This window comes from Solanum tuberosum, unplaced genomic scaffold, assembly GCF_000226075.1.
Source record: "Solanum tuberosum cultivar DM 1-3 516 R44 unplaced genomic scaffold, SolTub_3.0 scf00048, whole genome shotgun sequence".
Lineage (NCBI taxonomy): Eukaryota > Viridiplantae > Streptophyta > Magnoliopsida > Solanales > Solanaceae > Solanum > Solanum tuberosum.
Window position 1 is genome coordinate 175,660 of NW_006238976.1, and position 18,971 is coordinate 194,630.

The following is an 18,971-nucleotide window of genomic DNA, read 5'->3' on the forward strand; positions in this document are numbered from 1 at the left end:
TGAGTTCTTCTTCCCATCCCTTTCTTGTACTTGTGTTCTTCCATTTCTATTTAGTTCTTAAATTCCCTTGTAATTTCAATTACTATTTAGTGAAATAGACTTGTTGGTTGTTTGAATTTGAATTGAGTGGTCTTGTTATTGGGTTTGTTACATTGATGCTTTCATTGATTTGTCTAACATGGTGGACAATTCACTCACCTCCCTCAAAGAATCTATCAGTGCATTCCGCCAACAGTTCGATTTAATCCAGTCGTCTCCTGTTCTGACCCATTTAACTCCATCTTGTTCCTGTGTACCGAATTCAGTCTCTCTTCCACGATTTAGTGGTGATAACCCTACAGTCTGGGTTCTTCAGGCGGAGAAGTATTTCGTCTTCCATAACATTTTATCTGAGCATAAATTGTCATTGGCTTCATTCTATTTTGACGGTGAGGCTTTGGAATGGTATCGATGGTTGTTTCGTAACAAACAACTGGCTGGCTGGGACCATTTTGTGGACAAATTGCTGATTCATTTTCGCTCCCGTCCTAGAGACAAACAACGCGAGTTCTTACCCATTCCCAGAAACAAGAATCACAGGGCAGTGGACTACTCTCAGGTGGACTTGAATGAACACTCAAACCGCAACAACCATAGCCTAGCACCCACAGTGTTCAAGGAGATGTCGGATAAGGAAACTAATGTTGAAACTATGGGGTTACCAGCGATCCAGGTATGTCATCTTGCCGAACAGGATAACACCTCCACTTCACTTGAAATTCAATACGATGTCCTTGCTGGAAATTCTGAGGTAGACCACATGTTCGATAAAATGCTCGAGAAGAAAATTGACATGGAAGTCGAACATCCAGTAATAAATGATTCAGCAAATCTGGCATCCCATATGTTTGACGAAATTTTTCAAACGGTTTCTACATTTAAGGGAGAGTACGGCGACCTCCTCATGTTTGATGATAATTTTCTTGCACTACCTTGTTGGACGTCGGTTTTTAGTCGCACCCAACTTAGGGGTAGATCTATATTTGATTACTTCAGGGAATTCAATCATGCTAACCTCCCATTATCGTTGTATCGATTTCCACCTGATCAATTTGAGTTCAGCTTTCCGTTTGATCCTGGTTCTAGTTTGCTCCCCGTATTTTTTGCTCTGCAAACTATTATTTACGCATGGTTGTGGATGTTTTCAAGGAGATCTTTAGGATATGCACATGTCATATCAACCTTCTTTGATGATGCACTAATCGTTGATGACCAGTGACGTCTTTGATGATGCACTAGTCGTTGCTTTATATCATAATATTCTAGATGTTGCTGGCCAAATTCACAGAGACAGAAGTGCACAAATCCTTCAGGGGATGAACATCCTGAACTGCATTTGGAATCTGTCCAAATTGGTGGTTTCAATTAATGACACTAAGAATGTGGATACACCATTGGTGTCACAAAGGGCTATATTGCACCAAAAGGGCATACGAAGTTGCTAGTGAGTGTTATATCATATATCTACAATGTTGAGATTATGTTCTTTGAGTCACTTTATCTCCAAAAAAACTGAAGGTTGGAGTTTCCCTGTGATAATTAGGAGCACTGTACTGCTCATTGGTAAAGTTGTAGAGAACTGCCTACACCTGCTTCTAAGTTGCTAATGTTACTGTGTATAGCTTCCTTAATAGCTCCAATGAGAATCCTCACAATGATATCAATTTTGTACTAGCTACTTGAACCTTGAGGACAAGGTTCTTATTGGGGTCGAAGGTATTGTTATGAATGGGCCTAGACAAATATTCACAAAGCAGCCCAAAATAGGATTAAGTGGCTATGTGTGGGATCCGGGTTGATAAATAGAGACTTGGGAGAGCAAAATAGGATTATGCAAATTGTTGAGAAAATATCCAAGTCCTCTCATCCCCTTTCTATGAGTTCTTCTTCCCATCCCTTTCTTGTACTTGTGTTCTTCCATTTCTATTTAGTTCTTAAATTCCCTTGTAATTTCAATTACTATTTAGTGAAATAGACTTGTTGGTTGTTTGAATTTGAATTGAGTGGTCTTGTTATTGGGTTTGTTACAGCACTTGTAAACGAAAATGGTAATTATAAAATCATATATAGGTAAATAGGGTAATGCCATACCAAGTGGATGTTAAGTTTGATTACTTATTTAACATCTCCAATGTAATCTCTTCAACCACTTATCATATCTTCAAATTTTTAACTCTTTTTTTCTTTCTAACGATGTTGTTGTTGAGCATTCTTGGTTGATTAGGCTACCTTGTGTTGTGATCTGCTGATTTTTCACTTTACAATTTCGTTTTAATTTTTCTTCCACTTGATTTTGCGTTATTCAATTTTAATTTCCTGAATAAATGCCATCCAATTTGATTTGATTGAATAATTTTCATTTGAATGACGACAAAAGAATAACTATTATGATAAAAATGAGAAGCGGTATGTAAAATCTTTTAAATACTTTTTTCAGATTCAATTCAGGTGATTGAATTAATGGACACTAGTCACACTACCGAGTACCGATAAGATGGCGAGATAGTCAAAACAAGTCAACAAGAATAAATTTGTACATCTGATATCAATAATCAAAATGAAATATAGATACATATTATTTTAATGTTGGTTGATTTTTTACTGATCATGTACCAAGAATGAAATGTATTATACATCAACATAATGTATAGTATTAAATAATTCAATTTTTTTCAATTAAATACCAAATAAAGTAGAAAATGATAATAAAAAATCGAAACATATTGAAGTTAGATTGTCATTATATTAGATTATCAGTGATAATTTAGCTTGTGTTATGATTTATTTGCAGTTTATTAGGATGGGCGCTCGACTTGCAAATATTATTATGATTTATGACAAAGCTTGGAGTAGTTAGCCAGAATATGAGCCAAAATATAAAAGGCCCAAACACATAAGTTTAGGAGACCCGGCCCAATAAGGATCAAATTAGTTTGAGTTCATAATTGTAGGATATTTATTTTAGAGTGTAAATGTAAATACTGAAAACAATTGTGATATAAGATTGAGAAGCTCATCACATATTTTGGTCCCAAGAGAAGTGTATTTCTTAATTCCAGAAATTGCACCAACTAAAACAATAGTGTTGGTAATGATGCTTGTGGGTGGGGAGCGCTTCTTGCTTTTGCTTTTGTTTATTTAATGATGAAACTAACAATGGCTTATCTGGAATGTCCCAACTTTCCTCCTATGATAATATTATATTATGAATGACGATTCAAGTCGTATTGTTTGTTTTTATCCAATACATCTCTTGGGAAGGTAAATTATGAGCCATTTTCTGTTGTAAATAGTATATGGATGAATCATTAGTTCCAATAATTGTAGTATGGATTTTCATCAAATCCCTATCCATGTAACCATAATCATACCATTTCCAAGTGAATTAGATCATAAAAAACAACCTAGAGAAATTATACATTTACAAATTACAATATCACAAAACTCACAAAAACAAAATAGATTCTCTAGGCCTAACAGAAAATTCAATCAAGGCTTAAACAAAGAAAGAAAATGGCACTACAAACTAACTTTATGGTATTACCATTCAATTGGATGAGTAATAGTATCTTTGGATGAACCATATGGAATAACAATCCAAAGTTAAAAACTTTATTATGAGGTTGTTAGAAGAACATTGGATCGGATAGGACACTTTTGTTTCAGTAATATCCTAAGTTGAGCCTTTTGGCACTCCAACTTCGTACCCCAATGTCTGCTTTTGGAACTAATAGCTCTGACAACCTTTGGGAATTCGACAAATCCTTTGATCCCTCGTTTGATGTGTGGATTTTCAGCTTCTTGTGAATGGTTTCTTCGATGAATCGTCACTTGGTACTGATGAAAATTAGAACCACAAATAGACTTGTGATCAGGCCTACTTGTTCCTGTTTCATCAGCGTTATAGTTGTTGTTGATGTTTTCTTCAATCTTCTGCTCTGTTTGTAACATTTTCTTGGTTGCTTCCAATTCCAACAACTTGTCTTCCAATAAATATTTAGCCTCTGTTAGCTTCATTTGAACTCTTTCCTCCCTCATAACCTCAGCCACCCGCATCATTTTCCTCTCCTCTTCCATATCTTTTCTCAACCGATTCATCTCTGCTTTATCCGACGATATATGATTGGCAAGTTCTTCGCATACTCGTTCCAACGCTTCTCTCCCTTTTTTCTCTTCAGAGAGCTCTCTAGCAATCTTCTTATTCATCCACTCCAACTTCTTACGCGCCTTGCGCTCATGTTCTACTTTTGCCTTCAATTCAGCGACTTGGGCTCGAGCAATCTCCAGCTCAGAGTCCATAAAGGGCCTGATAAAGGTGAGATCCCAAAAGGATGCTGCAATTTTCCTAGCAGATATTGGGAGATTGAGTCGATGAATTTGCTTATTATTGTTGTTGTGCTGAATTCGGAGAGGAGTGTATTGTTGAAGAGGATTTTGTGAATTATAGAAAGGGTTTTCGTATAGTTTCCAGGTTGGACATGTAGAAGTAGGGATAATGTGATCATCTGAGATACCAATAGACTTATTTCTGAGATTTTCTTGGCTTCTGATCATCATCATCATCCTCTTGATGACAAGGTGGGGGAGTTTCTTGCTTTTATAATAAACACCTTTGCTGCTTGCTTTTCTAATCAACTTTCTTGCTTTTGCTTTTAAGAAAAAAAAAAATAGGAGTAGGGCCATGATGTTCTATCTTCTTGTCCTTCCAGCTACTCTAAATTTCAAAAAGTGGAAAAAGATGTTCAACCTCACATGTACCTCTACTATTTAATTAATAGAGGTGCCCAACTCCCTCGCCCTCCTCCATCGACATCAATCTCTTCCATTTTATATCTTCTTCAACATGTTGAGATTAAAATTATTTCAATATAGCTTATGACATGGAAGAATTTGGTGGTAGCAAGTTGTGATGTTTCTCATCTTAATTAGAAATCAGAGTAAAAAAGACTGCATATCCCAAGAACCATAGGATGCTTCGCTTTGACGATACTGTTAGCGAAATGAGTTACGTCAGTTGCAATCATGTTCCATCATTAACAATTTTCAATTCATATCTGCCTATAAATTATAATTGCGTTACTATTACATAACAAAGAAAAGTACTACGATTTTCATTAAGAGTGCTCAAAATATAAAGAACTAACATCTAGATACTTTATAAAGTAACACTTCATTTTGATCTTGTATATATAGCGTAATTTTTTGACAAAAAAGGACTGGATGAAACCCTTCCCTTACCTCCACCAATGAGTGTGAGATGGATACATGAGCATTTTTATCTTGGTCAAGTGGGCATGCAAGGAAGGGGCAATGTCATGATTATGCTAAGAGTATTTAAAATTTAATATAAATGAAATAAAAGTAGTAATATTTGCACGAAATAATTTTGAGGTGTTTAACTGACCATCATTTGACATACATAACTACTACTTTGATGTAGGGTAATTTTGTGTAATCCAACTAAGGATGCTCTGTCCTATAGAGCTTTTAGCAAGAAAAAGGTAAAGTCATATGGTTATAGTGAGTGAGGGGTCCAAATAGTTACGTTGTCTTATGATAGTACAAATTGTTCCACATGGATGGTCTCCCTTTGTGTTTCCTCTTCATTCTGTCGTCTTCCTTCATTAGGATTTGGCTCTATCACACCAATACTTAGGCAATAAACTTCTTACCACGTGCTGATGTATTCTGCAACTCCATAACACAGCAACTTTGTGGAGGGGCAATGGAAAATATAGTCCAAAACGGATACTGATCATCATAATATAAAGCAGTTCGATTAATGGACCACTAAAATACTGCAGTAGCAATAATTGGTGCTAATTAGATTGAAGAAAAAGAGTGATTATGACTTTTCTTTCTATAAAGTTATTATAACCCAAAAATGTACCTAGAAATGATATCTATGATCAAATGTTAGCAGGGATATGATATCTATTTTAGGTATTCTTGTTAACATAATGAAGTGGAGAAATGAACAAGGCTATAAATAACAAAGAAGATTGGGACCCTTAACATACCACACTTACTTCTACAGTAAGGGATTAGGATATGTTCCCTAAAGCAATTCAATGTTCATCTCCACAAAAGTACTACAACAAAATAAGAGGTCAATTTCATATTTTAATATGTAACACACAGAACAGAACAGACTCTTCTAAGCACGATGGCCATCTAGATTACATTTGAAGCAATGTGTTGATGAACAAACAGATTATAGACTTTCATCAGTGCTTATCCATATGAAAGCGATAGTTGAACAACAACTATCAAGTGATTGCCATCCAAATTCCCAAGTCTATCCTTGTGGAGGCACACATCAAACTACATTTAATAAACTCATGAAATCATCAATCATTATCCATTGAGTTTATAATGGTCATCTTCCAGTAGTATTGAAAATTTTGGTGTTGATTTAACAGTTAAACTAATCTAAGGGGTACTGTAACAAGGATAAGATTAAATTCTATATACACGAGCTTCTGCTCATACGCTCTAGAAAAGTAGAGTTACATGTGTAGCATCGTACAGGAACAAGTTCTATAGTCGAAATGAACATGAAAATAATCCAACAATTGAACAGTTCATTCACAGAAATACCATTTCGCTTCTTGAATCCGGGAGACATTAGTTTAGTTGATGGAGAAATATTGGAAACCAGAGAATCAAAAATATTGTGGCCTCAATAGTTATCCTCAATCCAGACTCAACTTTATAGTTGGCAACTTAAAGCATGCATTAGTGATTCTAATTGCAGGTGATATTCATTTTCCCAAGATAAATTGCATTTTTCGAGTGTTGCATACCTCTTAGTTACTGATATGTGATTCTACAAGAAATTCATTCTAATTGCATTTACCCCTGGTTTCAGGTAGATTGCTGAGTATTCAATTTGGAACAAAGTGAATAATAAGTCTGGAAATTCATATCAAGCATTTTAAGGGTCGAACCAAGAATTCCTCTTGCTTACATGCATAGAAGGAAAATAAACACCTAAATTAGAATATTTAGTGCAACTTTCATTTTACAATTATCTTGAGCTACCAAGGGACCATACTGATTTCTTGATCCTCATCTTCTGCTACAAGACTTAGTTAATAAATGTGACTCCATCCACATCCACTACTACTTTGGTGTGGATTCTGCAGATAAGAAAGCAAGGGCCCCAACTAGTGGTGCATTAATGTATGTAGCAGGCTCCGATTGCTGATAATTGTTCCTGTCATCTTCAAAGTTATCTCTACTGTCAGGACCACCCACGATGGCTCCAACGAGAACGTTTGGATTAGGCGACCCCGAGTTCAAAGACTGGAAGCCATCATTGCAGCCAATGTGACCAGGATGTGCATGCACTGATGGTAGAGATGAACCTCTATGGTGCACACGAAGTGGATACTTCTGTCCAAAACCAACCATGTACGATATTTTTGCTGGATTATCTCCTAATATGTAGTCCACTTGTTTCTTTCCAAGCTCAACGAGCCTCTCTGCAGGAAATCTTGAACTCCCACATGACACAGCCCCTCCATTTGACCTCAAGTATTTGGCATAGGTTAATAGGAGAAACGATGAAGATGTCACGTATTGGAGATTACTTTCACTTCCTTTGTATAAAAGGCCCCCTGTATACATATGTCTCGGACTTTAATACGTGCATAGGCGGATCCAAAATTTAAACTAAACTCATTCTAATTTTGATATTATAGTTTCACTACTTCATATGTCCCAATTTATGTACTGACCTGGGGTATACTGAGCTTGAAAGCTAGGTGAGCCTGGAATCAAAGAGCAGATATAGTTGTCTGAGTGAACTTTGTATGCTTGGAATTCTTGAGTACTCTTCTCCAAAAAGTCCTGTGTAAAACAGGGGAAAGAAGCAGAGGAGTGAGTGAGTTTATGGCTAAAAAAGTTCAAGTTGAAAGGAGTGTAGAAGGAGGAAAAAAGGAACCTTTGATAGAATAATTTTGGTTCCAGGTCTCTTGTCATCCCAACTGAAGGAGTAATCATCATCATTAGCACCCATAGTTTGACCATTTGATTGGATATAAGCAAGATAAGAAGAGTCTTTTGAAGCTCTATGAAGCCATGATGCTCCCCATAGAAGTTCATCCTGAATATTTTATAATGTCAAATTAACCATCGATCGATGAGATAAGTGTGTGTGTGTATTCACTCTAATATTAAGTAACGTTTCGTCTTACATTGTAACCAGAATAAGAGCAGTAAAATGGGCAGACCACTGAACTGAGACTGTCGCTATAGGAACCTCTATACTTGTCCGCAAAAGCAAACACCTGCAATATTGCAAATGTGGGATGGATAAAAAAAAACAAAATGTATAGGGCTAAATTTGCTTAATTAATTACTCCACCTTTTGTGCAGTACGCAATAATGTAGAGGAATAAGAAGGGTCAGAATCTTTGAACACAATAGAGGCAGCAGCCAATGCAGCAGCAGTCTCAGCAGCAACATCAGAACCTGGATTTTGAGGGGACACTTTGTACACGTTGCGAGGGGTATCCATGTCCTCGGGTCTCTCCCAACACCTGTGATCTTGGTTCGGGTCTCCTACTTGAACGTATAACGTGTCGGGGCTAGCTGTGGCTGCTTTAAGAAGATAATCGGTACTCCAACGAATAGCTGCTTTTGCATTGTTAAGTTGGCTATGCATGGAGCTCCCGAATTCGATTACACTCCATGCTAGTAGAGTTGTGGTGAAGGCCATTGGCAATCCAAACTTAACATTGTCCCCTGCATCATAATATCCTCCTACTAGATCAACCTATAACAATAACAAAAACAAAAAGAGAGTTGGTCATTGTGTTGATAAAAGTTAATTACTTGTGTCATATATACTAAAAAATAGGAAGATACATATAAGTTATGTATATTTGAGAATTACATGGTAACCGGAACCATCAGACAAGCCAGAATCAGCCCTCCACTTAAGGCGTTGATTCGCAGGCAATTTTCCGGACCTCTGTCCCTCAAAGAAACGAATGGATTTGTCAAGAGCATTAGAGTAATCTTGAGAAGTGAAGGCAAAGGCAAAATTATTAGAAAGATTAAGTAAGAGGAAGAAGGTGAAGCATAAAATGAGCATGTTTCTAGTAGCATGAGCCATTTCTCAGCTTCACTTAATAAGTGAAGGTGCTTGTAAGTTTTTTATTTTTATTGGAGGGAAGAGCGAGCCTGTTTATATAGTTGGTAGTTGAAGAGTTCGTTGGTCGTTGCAGAGCTTATTATTTTATTTAAAATAATAATAAGTGGTAGAATCATAGTTTAATTCACGGGATCAACTGCGACAAATAAGACGAATTTATTGCACGAAAAGAGTTAAAAAGAGGCTTATCTGCTTTGACAGAAAGTCAATAACGACAAGAAAAAGACTGTTCAATCTCGTGATTAAAAAACATTGTTTCGTTCCCCTATTACACTTCAATTGGACATTATGGAATTTTGTCTCTTCTTTTTAGGTAGACTTTGAATATACTTTACTATGTTGATTAACATACCACAATTCACGGCGACGATAAAAATGTGACTTAGCAACTACTATACGCCCTAAAAGTTCATCTTATAATTAGTATGGACATTAAACCACATTCACAAATCACAATGTTTTAACAACTCAACCTCCCAATCTAAACACCCTAGGGCCGTTTAGTTAGCAAGATAATTAAGGTGTGAGATTAATTTTTTTTTTACTTTTCCCGAGTCTCAGAATATCTACGTACCCCATATAAAAAAGATGAATTATAATCGATCAGGACAACATGTACTGCCCATCTTATAAAACTTCAATTCTACATGCTCTATCTGCAAAATCTCAGTACACCATCCTCGAATTAAAACACCTAGTTAAGCGTGATTCCTTAAGAGGAAAACGTACTCATGGGTAGGAAAGAACCAAAATGGATACTTTGTCAGAAAGAGTGTTGGAACGTTGTTTTGGCGTTTTAGTTTTGTAATTTTCCTGTCACGAGACTTTGTTCAACAAGACTTCCTTCCATTCACGTGGTGTGCACAGGACTTACAAGCATACATATATCACTTTGGGAAAAAATTAAATAAAATACACAAAAGGTTTGGCTACAAAAGTTTGGCATAACCTCTACATTCATGTTATTCATGCATGTGACCAATTTTATTGCTAAAAAAAATCATTTACAAGTAAGTCTCTGAAATATTTATCTCTCTCACATGCTTTTCCTCATCTCTTGGGACCTTCTTCTATACCCTCACACAAGTTTTTCTATACAATTCTGGTTTACATTTAGGTTAGCACGTGCATACTTTGATTATTTCACGTGATGCCTCTCCTATTTTGATAGTACGACCTTATAATTTTAACTCACTTCAAAATTGACTATTTCACACTTCTAAATGAAAGTTATCCTGAGATTACAGATGTCCAGTAAGTTTTTTCACTAGCAGCTGTTTAGCTAATTAAAAATAATCATTAATTTTTAAGGGACGTACAAAATTCAAAATAGTTATATTTGAATTGATCGAAAAGGTCAAAAGTAATCATCAATCTTATATACAGTGGCTTTGTATTATATTTGTTTAACAAGAAAGTGTTAGGCGAGAAACCATGTGGCTGATTATCTTATTTGTCAACTAAAAACCTGAATTAACAGGAAAATGTGGAGGCTCATCCACCCACTAAAACTATTTTTTTTATTTGAAGAAGAAAATAATAATGAATCTATATATTATTAAAATTTTATATGAATCCCCGTGTTTCATTTAATTAAAGACAGACTAGTCCTGCTTCATTTCTGCTGCTTTTTACAGATGTTGTGCCAATTTAGAGAAAGACAATATCAGAGACCAATTATAGTATACACTTGTTTCATCTTTTCCATAGTAAAATAACGTACTATCTACTAACTTTAACATACTACGTAATTTGTAAAGTAATAAACAATTAAATATTACAATACCATAGTAAGGAGAATAAAAACATTATTAGTGGCAAGATCTTCCATTCACTTTATATATAAATTAATTTATGATGACAAAAAATCTTAACGCCGATCTCATAAACAAAAGCTTAATGCATTTTCTTGAACAACCTTCCATTAGGTAGGAATTCAAGGGGACATTGATCTTTACTCTTTAGTACAAGTTTTGAGATTATTGTACACGTCCATCACACGTTAATTTTCTCACCATATTTTAAGTTTTATTTTTTCTTCAAAGAAAAGTCAAAGTATCACCAAAAATCCTTAAACTTTTTTCTGAAAGAAAAAATATACTGTAATTCTCTTCCATTTTTAGTTTATTCTTTCCTTAGAAGAAAAGTTTGGAATTCTATAAATTGGAGACCCATCTTCTCATATCAAGAACACAATAAAATCAACAATGTAGTTGTTTAAAGAGTTTTGTTTATGGAGAGATTTTCTCCCAACATATTTATGTTTTTCAATATTAGTTTTATAGTATGTAGGCCAATTGACCAGATCATATAATAAAATTATATTTTTAGTATAATTTTTTGCCATCTAATTTATTATCATTTTGATTTGCAATTATAAACTTTCACATGACGCCTCAAATCATTTTCAAAACCAACAAAATAAGGTGTACTTGTGTATATATTAACGTGGAACAGAGACTCCCCATGCGGCTCTTCTTTAAACTTTTCACGTGTATGAATATTTTGACTCTAGTATCGTGTCAAAGAAATTGATAAAACTCAGGAAATAGATGTAGTAGAGTAATATTTTAGATGTGTTATATGTTTGTAGAGGCTGGTTTGCCCGAGAGGTTAAGGGGGAAGACTTAAGATCTTCTGCACATAAGTGCGCATGGGTTCGAACCCCATAGCCAGCAATTCTCATTTTAGTTTCTTTTTGCTGATATAACTAACCATTTTTATGACTTACAAAAGTCAAAAGCTCTTGGATGTTAACACCAACTATTTCAATTAAAACCTCAAGGCATGTTCAAATATGTTTCCCCAACGAAACGTGGCGTGCCCTTTCTAAGTAACTCACGCAAGATTGGTGTTTCCAAGAAAGAGGAACAACCTAACACTGATGACATTTATTTATCCAATAGTGAAACAATCCATTAGAGGAATAGAAACGGGTCAGAGGAAGCATCAAATATATGAGGTACAAGTTTATCACCTCGGCTCCACTTTCTGAAATATAAAAGTGACAAATGTAAAACAGTGAACTTCCAAAGGCAGCAATAATCTACCATTTAGCAAAAAAGTTATCCAGAACCACCAACAATCATCATTGTATCCAAATAATTGTCTGCTGAAAAATTAGTCTTCAAGCTTTCATCTTATTAAGGAAGGAGAGTTCATAAACTTAAAAGAGTCAAAGTTGACTTTAAGTTCTCATTACCACCTCGGGAAAATGTGACTTTTGACCCATCATATAGCAAAACAAAAGAAAAAACTCAACTTCATTTAGCAAGTCATGAAATACATCACAATGGAATCAGAACAACAACTAGAACCTATGGAATCTATTTTGATGCCTCCATTGGAAACCTCTTAAAACAATCTACTCAGTAGCTTCCACGTGTTTCGCGGCATCAGCTTCTTTCAGCCTTTCCAAAGCAGAAATGCGTCCATTTAGAGATTCATAGACATCATTCATCTGGATAAAAGAAAAGAGTGAATAGCATGCAGATAACAGAGAGATTCCAGCTGAGGTAACATGTTGAAGTTCAGATGAAGGAAAAGATGCTTGAAGAAATTGCTCTTTTAGTCCATATTGATTAATCACCAAGTTTCATTTTGGCCTGTCAAAATAGTATTGTATCTTTTCATCTTTTCAATTTCCCATATTTACAAAAGAGTTTCATGGCTTGTCATCTTTTGGCAGCAATACATAAGGCTTAACAAAGGAACATGAGAAAGAGAAAATTCTCAACTTATACTCCATCCATCCCAATTTAAGTGTCTTAGTTTGACTGAACACAAAGTTGAAGAAATAATGGGAGAATTTTTAACCTTGTGGTCTTAAACTTGCCATGTCGAATGTTGTAATTGGTAAACTTGCTAAATATAGAAAAGAGACACTCTTTTTGGGACAAACCAAAAAGAAAAGTAAGACACTTAAATATAGAAAAGAGGGCTTCAGCAACTATTTACAGCAACATTTCATAGACCTATGGAACATGATGAATGATTGATTTCATAGGTATAAAGTTGATGCTAGAAAAATTATCATCTTTCTTCTATTTAGTGTTCAAGAAAACGCGAGAATAATAAATAGATCATTTAATATAAATTGCAAGATTTTAAGGGTCAAGCTACAGTTTAGTTGCAACCACAAAAACTTAACCACCCTCGATGTTCACACCCAACCAATGAAATGTAAGACATATATCCATTATATAAGGATTTATAACTTAACCATGATTAAGTAATATGTATCCTCACATTTTGTATCTCTTAAAGTTAAATTGCTTAGTGTTGGTTCAAATTACCATCTTTTACCATAACTTCTGCACTTATTTTGGGCATTAAACTTTCACAATGCTCTTGACCATTGAAATGATCCTTACTAGACCTACTAGGGTTAGAAATGGAGAACAAGGAGAAAAAGAGATATCCTATGAAGTTAAGAATTAGTAGTTAACTTTGGGGCAAAGGGATGTGAAATTAAGAAAACAAGAATAAAACCTCGAAAACAAGTTATGAAAGTTTATCTGCAAATTAACATTAGTGATTGTAAAAGAAAGTGGCCAAAGGAATTCAATAAATGGTCACATTTGTAAAAGAAATAAAAATAAAAATAAAAATAATACTCCCTCCGTTTCACAAAGAATGACCTCCTTTCCTTTTTAGTCAGTTTCAAAAAAATGACCTCTTTCCTTTTTTGGTAACATTTTACTTTTTGCTTTCCACGTGGCATGTTTAAGACCACAAGATTAAGGGCAATTTTTTACATTTGACATAACTTTAATTTAGGACCACAAGATTCAAAAGTCTTCTTTAATTTCTTAAACTTTGTGCCAAGTCAAACCGGATCAATCTTTTTGAAACGGAGGGAGTAATATATTTATAGATATATCATAAAAAAGGAATCCTGTTCCTGCTCTCTTCATTCTTTCCTCTTAAGTTTTAGCTACCACTAGCTAATTTTGCATTTCCACTCTTTACCATACTAATTTGATGCTACTCCATACTGATCATGCCTGCATCATGTCATTATATACCACCATAATCCTTAAAGTATCAACTGATCTTAATTCCATAATGACTTATTCAATCTCCTTTCTGTTATTGTTGGGATCCTAACTAAAATTTGTTGTACCCCTTCTACTAAACCAGCTAAAATGACTAATTTAATTTCCTGTTTGTTACTGTTAAGATCCTAACTAAAATCTGTTGTCTCCATGCTACTAAATCATCCAAGAATAAGTCTCTTCATGCATCACCAACTTTGGTACTTGCCTTGAAGCACCATTATCTCCACCCTAGGTAAAGAGCCTTAGTGCCATTGCCACTTGAACAATTGAATGAAGCCGCCAGTATTAAAAAAGATAACCATTATAAGATGGTCCATATTTAAGGATGTCAAACATATCAACAGTAATAGTCTTGCTGTGACAGCCATGGTAATTGATTTATATAACATTCTGACTTAGAAATGAAAACTACATTTTGGAGTAAGTTATAGATAATTTGCTAACGTTACCACTAAAAAGGGCACTGGTTCACCAATTACACATAGATTACTCTAGCTAGAATTTGAAAAACATATTCCATTTGGGACCAATATGCTCCAGGCCACTAGCTATCTTACATCAAGCTACAACTAAATACAGAACCCGTAACTGTTACCAATAATGGAGAGGCTAAGCAGAAAGCACTTGAAAGCTTAATATGTTGACTGGCCAGGGATTCTGTTCAGCAACACTTGGGTAATGTAGAAAATTTGAACCTAATTACTTTGTCAAAAGAAAAATTACAAATATGCAATTTAAGTAGAGAAGGGTAAAGGTAAAAGGGCAGCCCATAGCAAAATTTGAAGTCCCCAAAACAAGAAAAAAAATACTATTTCAATCGATTGAGTCCACCTTAATCCCAAACTAGTTGAAATTCAGAAAGTGGATGGAAGATTAAAAGGAACCTGTTGAGACATGGAATGATGGGCGGTTTGGTAATCCTTGTGGAGAAGGTAGAGACCGCCGGCCGATGCCACCGCAGCACCGGCGAAGAAGGCTGCAAATCTCACCCTTAGAACGTATCCCATTTTTCTGAATCTGCACCTCTTTACGATTTTGGTATTTAGGGAAAGTGAAACGATCTTCGTCTTTGCCGTCTCCACTTATACTTTCTTTTTCATAAATAAACAGATTAAGTGCCAAATTTGTTTATTGCATATAATACAAATTTAAAAAAAAAAAAAAAAGATAATACAAAAGTAGAGGTAAATATAGTGCATTGACTTTTATTTTTTTTCACTCAAATTAATAAGGAGGGGGAGGAAGAAATTACTACTCAAATTATTATATAACTTATTAAGTTTATAGATATCAATAATGTAAAAAGAAAATCACAGGACGGTATAATGATTTTTAGTCAACAGCTGATGTAGTTTGTCGTGTAAAATTAATTTGAAGAATACTTCAAATAGAATGCCAATATTAAATTGGGAAAATTGTGCATAATGACAAACTATTAATTGAAAATAAATAATATAGCTACTGTTTCATTTATTTTCTTTGAGTAGCTACAGTTTCGCATATCTTGCTACTGACGGATCCCACAAATTAAAAAAAAACAACAGAAGTCTTTTCCTTTATACAATTCACTTCATCTCTTTCCTCTCTCCCATATCCTTCAATTTCTCCTAAATTCTCTCCACAAAATCAGTTTGAATTTCAAATATTTACTACTACGCTCTCAATCGCGATTTCAAAAATTTCAGGTACCGCCAAAACCTCTAAATCAATTTTTTTTTCCAATTTTTTCCTTATTTCTTTAACTTTCATATGAAATCATAATCCATACAGATTTTTCACTTATACAATGGATGAACATTTTTCTTGGGTCTAACTCAGAATTTTGAAGAGGTTGCAGGTTCAATAGCCAAATCCAGATAAATTAAAGACATCATATCCAAATTTAAGAATGACCCAATGAGATTGGGTGAAATTAGTGCAAAATCAAAGCAATCTGAAATTGTTGAGGGAGGTGACAAAGACCAGTACGATGCTAGTTCAAGTAAGAAGAGGAAAGGAAAAGCAATTGTATATTAACCATTAGGTTAATATACAAACTTATTGTATAAAGCAATTGTATATTAGAATTTGTTCTGGCTCATTGGAGCAAGATGAACATGAAGAAGTTCAGGTATTTGTATAATCATTAATTTGTATATGTTACGATTGTATATTAGTCTTATATTTTCTCTGTAAATTTTTGCCCTATATCTGTTTGTTTATACAGATATGTACATCCATTAGATTTAATATACAAACTTATTGTATAAATAGCAGTAGTTATTATAACAATTTTACCATATATACAATATTAACAATTATACAATTGAAATGTTTTGTATAATATATAATATCCATATAAAACATGTTTATGTTATATTTCAGATAAAGTTAGTGTTATACAAAATGACTATATGTACTTTTTTATATGTTTATTTATACAGATATGTATTTTTTTTAGCCATTAGGTTTAATATACAACCTTTCTCCATTAATAGAAGTACAATAATCTCACTGTATATACAATATAAACGATTATACAATTGAAATGTGTTGTATAATGTATAATCTTATTTATAAAACTTGTATAGGATAAATTGAATTAAATCTTATTTTATACAATTCGCTAACTGTATTTGTGTCATATTTATACACAATAAGTCATAGTTATGTATATATGTATATTTGAGTAAAACTGTATATGTATTATTTTTCAGGGTATTAAATTTCTAGGCAAACTTGTACGCAATTATAATGAAGTCACTACTGATGAAGAAGTCGTAGAAGGAAAGAGATCTTTTTGCGTGAGTTTAGCGATTGCCTTCCTTTTTTGTAACAGAATTTATAACCTTTTATTAAATTTATTTAGAAAATAAAATTGTATATAGCTTCGAATGAATCCTGAAATATACAGATTAATAGCTCCATAGCAAACACAAAATTTGCTATGAAGCACAATTATACAAACTATAGTTATAAGTTACAAATATGATTTTTATGTTTGCTATATGTGAAAGTTGCTCTATTAAATTTCACTTCTTTCTCACAATATAATGATTTTGCTACTCTTAAGAAATATTAATACTTGGGCTTAATATCTTGGATTTGGACTAGTAAAGGCCCACTTGAGGAGGTCTTTCCAATCCAATAAAGAGCCCAGTTTGTCCAAGTCACAGACAAGGGAAAATTATTTATAGGAAAATTGTATAAAATTGCAACTATTAATTCAAATTGAATGCTCTAACCATAGCTTCATTCAATTTTAATCTATAGCAAACTGTTTGCCAGTCACCTCTTCCAGCGAATTTCGCTCGCCTCGCCTCTCTCACTTTATACAAACACAAATGTATAAATTGTGTTTCTGTTTGTATAAAGCGAGAGAAAATTGTATATACAAATACATATATTTTCGTCTTATCTATATATATATTACCTTAAAAGCATGAACTCCTAACTTGAATGTTAAATTACTAAAATATCCCTAACTTAGATTGTGACTTTTTCGATGTGTTGTGACTTTTCTGATAAGTTGTGACTTTTTTCAAAGGGTTGTGATTTGTCGATGAGTTGTGACTTTTCCAAAGAGTTGCAACTTTTCCAAAGATTTGAGACTTTTTCAAAAAATTGTGACTTTTTCGATAAGTTGTGACTTTTCGAAAGGGTTGTGACTTCTCGGAAAGGTCATGACTTTTCAGATAAGACACAAAATACACTTGTTCATACTACCCTTTGTTGACTATAAATAGAAGGGTTTCATCTCATTTTGAACCACAATTATTTTTAAATCTTCTACTCTTCTTCTTCTTGCATTTTAAAAATTTTCGTGTGATTTATTGTCGTTGAGTGAGTTCGAAGTTTAGCGGAATATGAGGTACCACCATTCTGATGAAGTAAATTGTTCTATCCTAAGAGGTAAATTCCTTAACCTCGAGTACTTGAGGAAAATAATTGTGATGATATAATAATTATTTTTTTGCTTAGTATATACATTAGTATGTAATGTTTCAATATATGAAGTTAACATGATGTAGTCTAAATTCATTTGCTTTTTTTAACAATTTCTCTTGTGATGTAGATATATGTTTCTGAATATCTTTTTAAAAAATTATTAAAATTATAAAGAGTTAGAGAATTATCACGATTTATTTTTGTGATGCTCAAGACAAAATAATGAGTTTATTTATCAATGCTACTTATATGATTTAGATTGTCAGGAAGTTTGCTTCAAAATAGTTATTGCTATATAAAAATTGCCGTTTTGTTTTACTGATTTACTATTTCTTAATATTTAAGTACTTTCGACGAAGAAAAGTTTATATGACTTGTAATAACGCCAGTTGAAGTTTCTATTAGTTTAATTTTTATTGTAGTCTAAATTCATTTGTTTTTGTCAACAATTTCACTTATGATGGAGATATATGCTTCTGGATATCTTTTTCCAAAATTATTAAACTTCTCAAGAGTTAGTGAATTGTCACGATTTGCTTTTTAGATGCCCAAGACAAAAGAGTTACTTTATTTATCAATGTTACTTATGTGATTTATATTGTCTGGAAGTTTGCTTCAAAATAGTTATTATTATATAAACATTGCCCTTTTGTTTTACTGATTTACTATTTCTTAATATTTCAGTATTTTCGACGAAGAAATGTTCATATGACTTGTAATAATGCTAGTAGAAATTTGTATTAGTTTAATTTTTATTGTAGTCTAAATTCATTTGTTTTTGT

General features: G+C 33.6%; 3 protein-coding genes and 1 non-coding gene across 4 annotated transcripts; 1 reads left to right on the plus strand and 3 right to left on the minus strand.

Annotated features, from left to right (window-relative positions):
• Positions 1-3,389: 3,389 nt before the first annotated feature.
• On the minus strand, positions 3,390-4,753 carry LOC102587463 (protein BRANCHLESS TRICHOME). The gene has a single exon (XM_006343715.2). The coding sequence runs from the start codon at positions 4,720-4,722 to the stop codon at positions 3,655-3,657; it is 1,068 nt and encodes a 355-aa protein (XP_006343777.2). The 5' UTR covers positions 4,723-4,753; the 3' UTR covers positions 3,390-3,654.
• A 2,189-nt stretch (positions 4,754-6,942) lies between these two features.
• On the minus strand, positions 6,943-9,194 carry LOC102587791 (endoglucanase 1-like). Its single transcript, XM_006343716.2, has 6 exons — positions 8,942-9,194; positions 8,411-8,821; positions 8,241-8,333; positions 7,988-8,149; positions 7,782-7,893; positions 6,943-7,661 (listed from the first exon to the last, which is right to left on the minus strand). The coding sequence occupies exons 1-6, from the start codon at positions 9,161-9,163 to the stop codon at positions 7,165-7,167; spliced, it is 1,497 nt and encodes a 498-aa protein (XP_006343778.1). The 5' UTR covers positions 9,164-9,194; the 3' UTR covers positions 6,943-7,164.
• Positions 9,195-11,797: 2,603 nt separating this feature from the next.
• On the plus strand, positions 11,798-11,880 carry TRNAL-UAA (transfer RNA leucine (anticodon UAA)). The gene has a single exon. It is a non-coding gene; the product is annotated as a tRNA-Leu (tRNA).
• Positions 11,881-12,315: 435 nt separating this feature from the next.
• LOC102588113 (uncharacterized) lies at positions 12,316-15,369 on the minus strand. Its single transcript, XM_006343717.2, has 2 exons — positions 15,147-15,369; positions 12,316-12,662 (listed from the first exon to the last, which is right to left on the minus strand). The coding sequence occupies exons 1-2, from the start codon at positions 15,267-15,269 to the stop codon at positions 12,567-12,569; spliced, it is 219 nt and encodes a 72-aa protein (XP_006343779.1). The 5' UTR covers positions 15,270-15,369; the 3' UTR covers positions 12,316-12,566.
• Between the last annotated feature and the right edge of the window lie 3,602 nt (positions 15,370-18,971).

Coding starts and splice junctions, on each gene's coding strand:
- LOC102587791 (XM_006343716.2), bottom strand. CDS start 9,163: ATGGCTCATGCTACTAGAAACATGCTCATTTTATGCTTCACCTTCTTC. Junction 8,334..8,410: donor TATTGCGTACTGCACAAAAG/GTGGAGTAATTA, acceptor GCAATATTGCAG/GTGTTTGCTTTTGCGGACAA. Junction 8,150..8,240: donor GCTCTTATTCTGGTTACAAT/GTAAGACGAAAC, acceptor TAAAATATTCAG/GATGAACTTCTATGGGGAGC.
- LOC102588113 (XM_006343717.2), bottom strand. CDS start 15,269: ATGGGATACGTTCTAAGGGTGAGATTTGCAGCCTTCTTCGCCGGTGCT. Junction 12,663..15,146: donor ATCATTCCATGTCTCAACAG/GTTCCTTTTAAT, acceptor TCTTTTATCCAG/ATGAATGATGTCTATGAATC.
- LOC102587463 (XM_006343715.2), bottom strand. CDS start 4,722: ATGGCCCTACTCCTATTTTTTTTTTTCTTAAAAGCAAAAGCAAGAAAG.